The sequence below is a fragment of the Biomphalaria glabrata genome, chromosome 6, assembly GCF_947242115.1.
Source record: "Biomphalaria glabrata chromosome 6, xgBioGlab47.1, whole genome shotgun sequence".
Lineage (NCBI taxonomy): Eukaryota > Metazoa > Mollusca > Gastropoda > Planorbidae > Biomphalaria > Biomphalaria glabrata.
Genome location: NC_074716.1, coordinates 50,700,129 through 50,711,982, shown reverse-complemented (window position 1 = coordinate 50,711,982; position 11,854 = coordinate 50,700,129). Strand labels below are relative to the sequence as shown.

Below are 11,854 nucleotides of genomic sequence, written 5' to 3'. Positions count from 1 at the left end.
TAAGGGCATTTGCGTAACGGCTGTAATTAGTAGCCCAGTCAAGCCTTTAGTAAAGAAGGAGAGGGGTGGAGAAGGCTGTAGTACTTTCTTTGTTTGACCATTGGCCATATGGGTGGGGGGGGGGGGGGAGTCTGAAAGTGTGAGCGTGCTTGGTTGAAAAAAAAAAGGGGGGGAAGTTCCCCCACATGTTTTAACGTCACTGATCATTTCGGCGTCCCTGAGATTGGACTTAGGCTCAGTTAATGGATTAATGACCAGTGCAGACTGACCAGAAAATACACCAACTGCAAAAAGTTCTAGAATCGTTTCATATTTTTTTTTGTTCGGGGTCCTTGTTGCTGCGGATAATCCAAAGATGGCGTCTGAATATGGTACGTACTGTAAAAGTAAATACTATTGTCTTTTCCTTACAGAGAGTCTGGAATGTGACCATACAGACGATTTTAGTTTTCATATGAGTCCACGGCAGTCCTGTGTAGGGCGCGTAGCTGCAAAACTTGCCTGAAACTGATTTAGGCAAGAATATTTGGGCCAATAGGGCATTTCATCATATTCTTTTCTATGACCATGTAGACCAGTTAGATTTAGAAATTCAAAGTTAAATATCTAGGTTTTGGTCTAGATTCTAGAAATCTAGGATCATAGATGAACCGACAAGGAAATGACACCAGAAGTAGGGAAAGATCTAGACTACACTATTGACTATTGTAGACTTATCAAAGTTTTGTTTATTTAGATGGGATCTAGGGCAGATGAGATCTTCTGATTATGATATATAGGCCTAGATATTCTCTCTCTATGTATATACTCTCCTCTCTCTCTCTTTCTCTCTCTCTCACACTTTTTTTTCCTTGGCACAGTCTGCAAAAGAGCTCACAGCTCAGCAACAAAACTGTGATATAGCACCTTGGCCGTCAATATGAGAATTTTCAAGTAAAATTTCTGTGTTAAATAGAAGCAGGTCTTTGTTAAGGGCGCCAGTGTTCCGTAATCCCTTAAATGACCTCGGTCATTGTCTAGTCCTTATCGTCAGGTCAAACGTTTGAGCGATTACCTAAAATCCCTCGCAGGTCGGCTTCATGCAATCTGCTCGTTCGGTATGTGCTTAGGACTATCATACCGATGATTCCGAGTTCAAAACCTCGGGTCAATTTCATCCCATGAGTTTTAGACTTGGGCGTAAAAAATTCTGTATTTTCTGAAGGATTGTCTCCAAACGCTGCCGCCGACTCTTGATCTGCCTTTGTTGTATGATGCACTTTTCAAAAAAGTCTACTTTATATATGTCAATGTAGATTATTTGTACACGAAAGATTTAGGTCTGACGTCTGCTAAAACAAAAATGAAAGTTTTATACAGAGTCCATGGTCTGAGGTACAAGCGATGTCTCATCGCGAGGGTCGAGCTGCGCATGCGTTACTAGTTACGCCATGTTACGCTTGGCGTGGACGCGGGCAGAAAATGAGCATACGCGAAGAGGTGGGGGGGGGTGAACTTTAGGTCAGTTTGTCCTATTTTCGTCAGTTACGCATGGCGTGATTGCGTGGTAGCCTCGTAATGGCTGTCCTGACCTACTTGTGTAGCGTGTCTAGAGTTACGAAATAAATTGCGTCCTTTTTTTATAAAAAATTTAAACTGACCATAACCCTAACCTTAATCTCTCTCTTCTTCTAACGCTCTCTCTTCTTTTTTATCCCTTCCTACTACCCCCCTCTCTCTCTCCTGATCTTTTTCTACTCCCTTCTTTCTATCTCTCTCCTACACAAACCCTCCCTCCCTCTCTCTGTTCTCTTTGTTTCTACTCTTTCTATCACTCTATCTTTAGACTTTATTCTACTAGGTGTTTTTTCGCCATCAATGATATTTGCCGATATATCTCACATTGCCGTCTGTTGCTGTTTCACGACAGACGCCAAGATATTGCTGTAGTTTGTGTGTGTGTGTATATATATCATAATGGAATGTTTTGTTAAAGAGTCATAACTAAAGGCGAGAAGTTTGTTGCTGACAATGTCATGGCGGATGATTGGTTATGCAACGAGCGATTTCCGGTTCCGGCGAAAGATTTTTTTCTTACTTCCCTTGAGCTGATGTTTGATTGTTGTAGCAACATGGCGCTGGTGGCGGAAAAAAAAAGGGGGGGGGGTCGTGTTTCGTGTACGCTTTTAAAACTTCCTTTGTGTTCCTAAGTGACCAAGTCCGAAGTACGGCCAGGAGCTCCCACCCACCCCACCCCCCTTCCCTTTTTTTCTCTCAGCGATGGGTTACCATGACAACCAGGCCTTTGTAATAAAGAAACACGTTGACCACGTGGTCTTTGTTTCCGCCTTTGGTCGTTTTGAGTTAGTCATCGTATTGGGGAAAGGGGGGGGGGGTGGGGTGCTCCGGGTTTCTTTTGTTACCTGGGTCAGTGTTTAAACGTGTTACATGACTGGGTGCTGACTGCCCCGATGACCGCTGTGATCTAGAGACCTGGGAAAGGGGGTTGCGTGAGGCGTCTTTTCAATCACTTATCACTTGGCCTGGCCGTTAAATTTTTTTTTTTGGTTAGTGTTAAAAAGGATGAAAGTGAAGGCAGATCGCTGGGCTGCCATGTTTTATTCATTGTCAAACAATAACTTAATTGGTAGATTGAGGTAGTTGATTGGATTACAGCTAAACTAGTCCACAGTATCATTACTTTATGCTGGAAAGTTCTACCAAGATCTAAATTTAAAAAAAAAATCCCTGCCGTAAGTTTTGCATGGCTGGTTGTGCTGTTTGCGCTCTGGACTGTTGTTCGAAATTATCGATGGTTCCGAGTTCAAACCCTGCCCGCTCCTATCCTCCATTGACCTGCGGGAAGTTTGGTCTAGGAAGATAAATTATGTTCAACTCCGAAGGAACACCCTCAACTCAAGAAAACATTGAGAAACTGGAACAGACATAAAATAGAGCAGTGCGATTCATAACAAACGAATATTCACATTTGACTAGAGTAACACCTTTAGTAAAATCACTAAATTTAGAAAGCCTTCAGGATAGAAGTAACAAAGTAACAATTATACATAAAACACTGAACCATAATCTTCACATACAAAAACAAAATTTAATAAATACTCAGAAAGACACAAAGATAAAGGCACACTGCTCGCTCCATATGCTAGGACAAATTTGTACAAAAACTCCTTCTTCCCTAGTGCTATTAGAGCATGGAATGGGTTGCCTGAGCTAGCCAGAAAAAAACAGAGACTTTGCAGAATTTAGGTCATTGGTTAATATGCATAACTAAATACATGACTCGTAGGACGTAATCATCTTTTTTGAAGTAACGTCTGTATCATATAAGATAAGATAACATGTAAAACATATTCCAGAACTCTGGAATGGACCAATAACATGTTGGTTCAATTTTTTTAGTAGACACGTTTAAGTGTGACTTAATTCTCTACTGAAGTCTTATCCTCTCTTAGCTTAGTACATTTAAACAAAATTAATTAAAAAAGACTAATTGATTAATTAATTGGTTTTTAAAACTTGTTTCATGAGTTGTCAACGACAATAAATAATTGTGCAAAGTTTCAACTTGATCCGAGATTGGGAAATGGGAGAAATAACATGAACATGTTCCACCCAGACAGAGTTGATACTTCGTAAAATAAATAATCGTACAGTACAGAGCCTATTTTACTTTATTATGCACTGTGGGTGTTGATTATTAATAATATACAAAACTATAATAAGACTAGCAGCAATGTATGGAAGTGAGACCTGGACACTGACAAAGACATCTGAAAATTTACTTAACACTTGGGAAAGAAAAATCCTTAGGAAAATCTATGGTGCCATACAGGATGAAACAGGGTGGAGGACACGCACTAACCATGAGTTATATCAATTATATGAAGACCCACCAATAGTGAACGAAATAAAAAAGAACAGACTACGTTGGGCAGGTCACCTTGAAAGAGTGTCAGACAACAGAGGAGCGAAAATCGTATACAGGCAAAAACCAAAAGGCAGGCGACCCAAAGGCAGACCCCGAATGCGATGGATAGATGACGTGGAAGCAGATCTGAAGCAGCTTGGGGTTAGGGCGTGGAGACGAAAGGCCCAGGAGAGATCTGAATGGAAGGATGTGTTAAAGCAGGCCAGAGCCCTCCATGGGCTGTAGCGCCACTGGGATGGATGGATGGATGGGTGTTGATTATTATGAACGAATAATAACAAGACTCTGGATATCACTTATAAGACATGAAATCAGCTGCTTAATCTAACGCCATCTTGGTTGACAACAACAGTTACAAGGGATGTTACTCCCAAACACCGAGTGGTGCAACCTATATAAAACACACATCAACAGTGGGTAGTAGTCTTAGGTGGCCGGACACGGTCAAGTGACCATAACCTGGACATGCCTGGTCTAGATTATTCGAAGGAAATAGGAAAATCAATAAATCTACTTCATTTATCCTCACGTGGACACGCAAATTAAGTATAGTAGTTTGAAGCGAGACTCGAATGATGGTACCCCCCCCCCACCACCACCAAACTAAGACTCTGGGTCTAATTAGAAATTTAACTTCAATCTAGAGTTGAAAGACGAGGCGGCTAATTTACCCTGACTTACAAAAGGGGAGATAAAGTCATGGTATAAATGGTCTCCCCTGCTTTCTAACTCTAGGAGTGCTTGTAAGTTGGCAGACTAGAAAAATCAAAGGCCTTTTAAAACCAATGAATGAATGCGTGGTTTCGAAATATAAGGTCATAATTAATACAGATGTCCTGATCAAAGGAGAGAGAGAGAGAGAGAGAGTTTTCAGTGTGTGTGTATCACCGATACTTTTAATAGTAGCCCACGACTGCGCCTTAAAAGCGTAAAGTATTCTGTGACTAAAAGGCTAGCCGACAGCAAAAGAAAAAAAAAAAATTAAATGAAAATGAGATTTGCAGAGCAAAGATCGGACCCCACAGCCAACTTCGAGTTCATAGGAGATGAGATTGTGCTCATCACACAGGGGCCTAATTTTAAATATTAACCCAAATTGTTACCAAAAAGGGGCTAAATCACGTGACGTAAAATTATTCATTACAGCGTTGTCCACTTTAAGACACGGGGGCATAAATTTAGTGTTGCCCCCTCTATGGCCCTGGTGCATAACAAATATAAGTCAATGGCCACACCACACACACACACAAAGGTATTTGTAGCAGTTTGACTCTTTGATACCCGCTTAGACACCTCCCTCTCTGTACTGCCATACCCCCCTCGGTACGCCACTGGATGCAAACAACTTCTGTGTCCTGCAGATCGGTATTACAAATAATGTCGAAGATTTACAGACTGGGATTTTGAATTTCGGGATTTTTCGGGCGCTCTGAGTCCCGCCGTGATGGTACCAGACTTAAGTTGGGAAAGTAAAGGCGCTTGGCCGTTGTGCTGCTTGTTAACCGAAGTAACAGATGACCTTAACATCGTCTGCCCTGTAGATCGCAAGGTCTACATCTATTGGTCTCCACTTCCCACAGGTTGTGACGTCACAGATCAGTGTTGAGGCCTTCTAAAACGAATGGCGTCATGTCAACTCACTGAGTATAAGTGTAGACTGGAAGTCTTGGGATCATTTTCAATTGTATTTTTAGCGGCCCCCGAAAGAGGGAAATAACGCTATTAGTTTTGTGTGAAATGTCTGTCCGTCTGTCTCGTTTAGATCTCGTAAATTAGAAAAGATAGTGAAAATCCGACATCATAATATTTTAGTCCATTGAAAGTTCTGATGCAACGGCTACGTTTTTCTTTTCTAAAAGCAAAAAGTCTAATTTTTAAAAATCATTTATGCAAGCAGTTTTATCATAAAAAATAAAAAATACACCACTTATACAACTATTCACTATTAATAGTAACCAACACCAAAGGCTCTTTAGTAGGGGAGAGGAATATATACCATATTTTTAACACATTTATGCTAATGGTATTTGATTTTTTTGTGAAAAAAATATTTTTTTTTTACATTTGTATTGCTAAGTTATGTAAGTTCTGTCATACTAACTACTACAATTACACGAAAAAAAAAGTTTACTTTTTCTTAAAGAGAAAAAATCTATTTAGTATACATATAAGTTAAACATAATTTAAAACAACATTTAATAAATAATTTTTCATATTATCGCGTGAACTGCAGCGCGTCCATAAGAATGTGCAACACTGAACTAAAGGAAAATATTTTTTACGAAATTTTTTTTTTTGGAGGAATTAGAGATTGACCATTTACAAAGTAATTAGATCAATTAAATATTCATTATAAGACATCAGTTAGGCCAGGTTCACATTTAACTTCACATTCACTTTCACCTATCCTTTGATTTGCTGAACCGCTGGGACGCCATACAAGATCTGTCAACCTTCTTTCTCCATTCTTTTCTGTCATTTGTCTTTGATCGAATTTAAGTCTGATGTTCTTTCCGAATATATTGATACCTGCCTTTTTATCTGCCTGGGTGGACCACTTCGGGGGGCCGATTTCGAGTTTGTGTTTCAACACAAACTGTCTTTGTAACCTTGTTTAAACAATGGAAATGTTCATGTTGTAATGCTGCTGACAAACTTTTCAACACACTTGAATTGTACATCACAAGTCTCTGTTCTTCTTGCTGAAATGTTTGTATAAATAAGAAACAAAAACCCATTAAGAAAACAGTGTAATTTCAGTTAAACTAAGACGATAAAAAAATAGTGCATTTAGTAAAGCACAACTCATAGTCTATATCCAATAGTAACAAATAATAATAGTACTCGTTTTTTGGTTTCTTAAAGGGCTACGGTTGAGCACTGATTTGGTTACATGTCCCCAGATGGTAGAATCTGTCACGTGATTCCGAAATGGCGAGTGGAGAGCCTGAAAATAGGACACGAGTTTGGGCCCCCCCTTCAAAATACAAATGTCAATGTTTTAAGGCACCGATACCCAGTAAAAGGACAGTTGGTCAGTGACTCAGACATGACCTACTATGTCTCGTAGTAGCCTTGACCTCGTTGTGAGGTTGTAGTCCGATTGACTGGGCAGCCCTCCATCACCCCCTCCCCCGGGTCTTTTCAACAGAACTGTCCAAACCAATAACCCATTTTGTGTAGAATTCAACCCCCCCCCCTCTGAAAAAAAATTGTTAACTACATCCTTACAGATAGACATCATGCTGAACTTTGTATGGTAAATTTATCTAACGCAGATATGCTTTGACGCTGTGACACGCACGCGCCAGTGTGAGTATAAGCGCGTGCGAGGATGTCTGTCGTCTGCTCAGTGAAAAACGTTTCGATTGCCCACAGCTTTTGGTAATGAACCAATAGCTGTCCTTGTTTCAAACATGTCGGACCAATCACATAACCGCATCTATTTCTCTTCCCTCCTCCCCCTTCTCTATCGTGTCTTTGGCGTCTCCATCTTGTACAGAGGAAAAAAAAACAACAACAACAAAACAAACCCAAACAACACAGCAAGAACCTGCGTTGTATTAAGGCCTCGTAGTATATACACGGGGGCTTGATCGATAGCGTTAAGTCTTGAGCCTAGTGGAGTTAAGCTTAAGCTTCGAAGCTGACCAGAACTGGACAGATCTGAGCTTTTTTTTTTTCCTTTCTCGGTCAGTAGCCTAGCAACGATGGCGCAAGGTAATTTCTGTTGTGTGTCTTTTTCGTGTCTAGCGTCCACGTCTCTGACGATTTGTCGGCGGAAACCTGTTTTCGATAAGCGTTTGTTACTCCTCTTTCACCTGCGCCTTCCTGTCCATCGGAGTGGTGATAATTAGTTCTCAATCTTTGTTTTCCATCTAGCCTTGGACTATTAAGCGTACGTGTGGTATTATGTAGTTTTATATTTTCATTAGGCTGTGCAGATTTGAGTTGATGACTACGAATGCTCATTCTCTTTTGTATGATTAAAGATCTTCTCTAAGCTAAGTACAGTTGACTCTGGTTAATCGGACGCGCTAATTTTGGTCTTAGTAACCAGCTGTCCCGATTAACCGTTGTCTCGATTAACCGGATTCGTTGTTTTTAAAATGTTATTTTATATATTATAGACGTTAGTTAAAAAAAAAGATAATTACGCCCTACGCATTTCATGTGTCAATCTAGTCATGCATGTCAATCCCTCTGCCAAGTCGTTGGTTTTCCTGGTTGATTCAGGCAACCCATTCCGTTATCTAATGGCACTAGGGAAGAAGGAGCACTTGTACGAATTTGTTCTAGTGTATGGAATAAGATTGTCTGATTAACTGCGTCTGTAAATTAGTGCCCGAAATTGTCAACTAGGTCGAGTTGTCTACAATAACCAAAATGTTTATGTATTGATGTTTTATGTAGCACAGTTTGTTCTTTCAGCCCTATGTTTGTAATGCAGTTCTGGATTTACCCTATACGAAAAACATTACTTAGGGCCTCCACTTGCTCCATGGAGGGGGGGGGGGAGCAAAAAATGGTTCCAGGGATACATTCAATCCTTTTTAGGGAAGAGCAGAGGAAAATGTGCCTCAAGTTAATTACAAAATGTCCCCATATCTCAAATAACTTAGAACCTAATGAAGTCGAAATCAGGTCATGCATGGCTACTTAAAAACAAAACATCACACACTAGATGACGTAACAGTCTGGCTGTGTTGACGTCTGCCTGTAGGGAGCACTGTGTGGTATGAGATTGATGATTGAATGAGACTTTTTATTGTTATTTCTAGCCGGAAAAGATCCCCGGGCTGGGTTTAGTTTGGGTATTACTGGTCGAGTGGATCTATGTCCAACATGGCGAATGTTCCATTCTCATTTTTTTTTTAAAATATTCTGTCACGAAAATGAAAGTAGATTGTGAGAATGTTTTTACCAGTCTAGCCAACACATTCATATCAAATATAAAATAATGTCGAAACGGGTTTCCCCGATTTGTTGAAAGGTTAATAGAGGTAAATTTAGATATTTTAAAAATTATTTTTAGGACCTTGCGGTTGTGGGAGGGACATTAAGCATACACTACGGTCTCCGCCATGATCTAAGGAACATTTATGCCACGTTTTTATCAAGATTGATCAAACGGTTTTGATTTCTATGCGGGACATACATACATATATGCACACACACACATACATACTCCTTACATCCTACTTTATATATTAGATTTTTGGTCAGACCACATCTTCCTATATGTCATCGACAACCATTCTGCTCCAGTGCTATGGTCAACCATGTTCCTAATGTCAGGGCCGGTCCTAACAGTTGCGGGGCCCTATGCAAAACAGATTACGCGGGGCCTAGTCAGACTGGGAATAAGGATAATAAGTTAAAATTAAGATTTTGTATTATAAAAGAAAATCGACTTTCAGTTTTATTAATTCTTTACTAAGTACAAAATTGCGATCAAATTAACTTTACTTTACGAACCTTGCAACCTATGACATATTTTCATACCAGCGACTATAAAAGTAAATAAAGTATTGGAACTTCCGATTATGGTCAGAATTCGTCCGATTATTACATTTTATTACATGAAAGCTGACTATGATTTTTTTCTATTATCGCGCGTTTTCCGCGATGAATGAAACCCACAAATGACAATTAAGTATATTTTTCAGGAGATATTTATGAGTTTTCCTGAGATTTTAATAAATTCTGGAGATTTCCAGGAATTTTTCGTATATATTTTGCAATATAGTGATTTCACCTAGAATTAGCGCGGGGCCTATGAAAGCGCGGGGCCCACTGCGACCGCATAGGTTGCAATGGCCTAAGACCGGCCCTACCTCATGTTATCCTCGCCAACCACCCATCGAATTTTATCAGACCAAGTGTGATTTTAAACATATATTCCATATTGTAGAAGAAAAAAATGTGGAATTATGGGATCTGTTTGTCCGACTCTCTCTCTCTCTATCTCCAGCACACGCCGACCCACATCTGCTCTCAGGCCATTGTTTATACAGTACCTCTCCCCTTCACCTCTACCAGGCCATCCTCTCTGCCAGTGTGGACACACCATCAGGCGTACACCGAGATAACATTTCATCTTATCTTTCATGCACCCCTGCCCCCCCCCCCCCCCCAAAAAAAAAACAACCCCTAAATCTTTCATTGCCCGGTGTCTGGGAGTACTCCCCCCCCCCCCCCCAACTCCTTCTATAGTATAAGCAGAGGTCCGAATCATGTTTACCGCAGCTGACCAGTGCGACGCCATTTGGGGGATCCAGTCAGATCTCCATGTAAAACTATACTCCTATGCATCTAACTTCACGCTTAACAGAAAGTTTTGCGACGTCTATTTTTCTTGTACAATAAAATGAAAATATTCAGATAAAGCAAAACTAAATAATTATCAAAAATATGAAAAAACATAAGCATGAAAAGTTGTCCTTTTTATATTCAGAAATTCGAATCAAAACACTCTTAAAATTCACTTTATTGAAAATAACACTGGCTAGTAATAAGGCTTGTTCTGGCGTCCCAACCCCAGCTGTGACTTACATATTTTGCCACATCCTGGGCAAACCATTGTCCGCAGGTGGTCGATTTTCTTTTCGCCGTCTGCGTCTGTCCTCGGCTATTAAATATGAATTGTTTCAATCCCCGTGTCCAAAAGATTTCTTGCGTCAACATCGTCCACTGTTGATATGAGAATTGATATAACTGAAGCAATACTGAATACATTTTTGTTTAAAGCTATAACTTTAATGTGCTGCTATAGGATTGGGACTTAACAGTTGTACTTTTTTATGCGTAGTAGAGAAAAAAAAAAACAAAAAACAACAACACTGTTAGGCCAATGCATAAATTAGAAAAAGATTTTTTTTTTTTTAAAGTTATAATTTGCATAGTCTTGTTCGACCACTGGGGATCTAATTGTCCTCTCAGTCACGCAGCATTCTATTGGAGATTTCCATACTATAAATAGCTAGCCTTTTTGGTCTATCCGGTCCATATAAATAAAGGAGGTCCTGATAAGCTGTGTTACAATTGTAATTCTTGTGCACTTTGTAACTCTGCAGAATCCAATGGGCTAGGCTCTTACGATAGTTGTACCAATTAATTCCAACATGTAGGAGGAACCATTAGATTTCGCTCTATGACGTAGGCGCAACTTACAATTTTTTTTTTAACAAATGGGCAGCACCATGATATTAAAAAAAAAAAAAAAAAAGACTAAAGATTTTAGCTCCTTGAAGCTCAGTCTTTAATGCCCCGGACATCGCCTAGCTTTCGTGAACATTTGAAACAGTAAGAGTCAACACCTATTTGGTCATTAAGCTCTTTTTTTTTTTTTTCAGTCTATTTCGCAATACATGCCAGCTCATCTATCCCATAAGGAACCTTGACCATGTACGCTAAAAGGTGTATCATGTTCTTTGGTTACAATGGCTTACATCCTGGGGGGGGGGGGGGGGCGGCTTAGGTTGATGTGACGACATAATCAGGGAAAAAAACACGAGACACAGATGGCGTCTCGAATGCCGGTGTCTCAAAGTATTTTCTTATGAATATCTGTAATTTAAATATTAAGTTGTAAACCCTTACAGATATCGTGGCTTACCTACACATTATGAAAATGACTGAGCTTTCTAGGCGTTTTGTAGGATATGATTCCTCCCATATTAGAAACATGAGTATCCCGCTTTAATATTAAAGTATTGAATAGACTTTAGTTTGGTTTCTTAGTGTTTGCATATTTGAACATAAGTTAAAAAATAATAAGATCTTATTGACGTAACAAAAGTGGACGTTTGGTGGAGATAGTAACATGCGTATTCATTTCAAGATCTCTGTGGACGTTTTTCTTAAAATTCTTAAAAATAAAAGTGTAAATTAAAATTTATTTTATTAGTAATTGTAATTTATTAA

General features: G+C 39.5%; 1 protein-coding gene across 1 annotated transcript in view; it reads left to right on the top strand.

Annotated features, from left to right (window-relative positions):
• Positions 1-212: 212 nt before the first annotated feature.
• Positions 213-11,854, top strand: part of LOC129926953 (protein lin-28 homolog) — an 82,825-nt gene continuing 71,183 nt past the window's right edge. Inside the window, exon 1 of the mRNA XM_056033746.1 lies at positions 213-371. Coding sequence (XP_055889721.1) covers positions 356-371 — 16 coding nt within the window. The 5' untranslated portion in view covers positions 213-355. The remainder of the gene's footprint in view (positions 372-11,854) is intronic.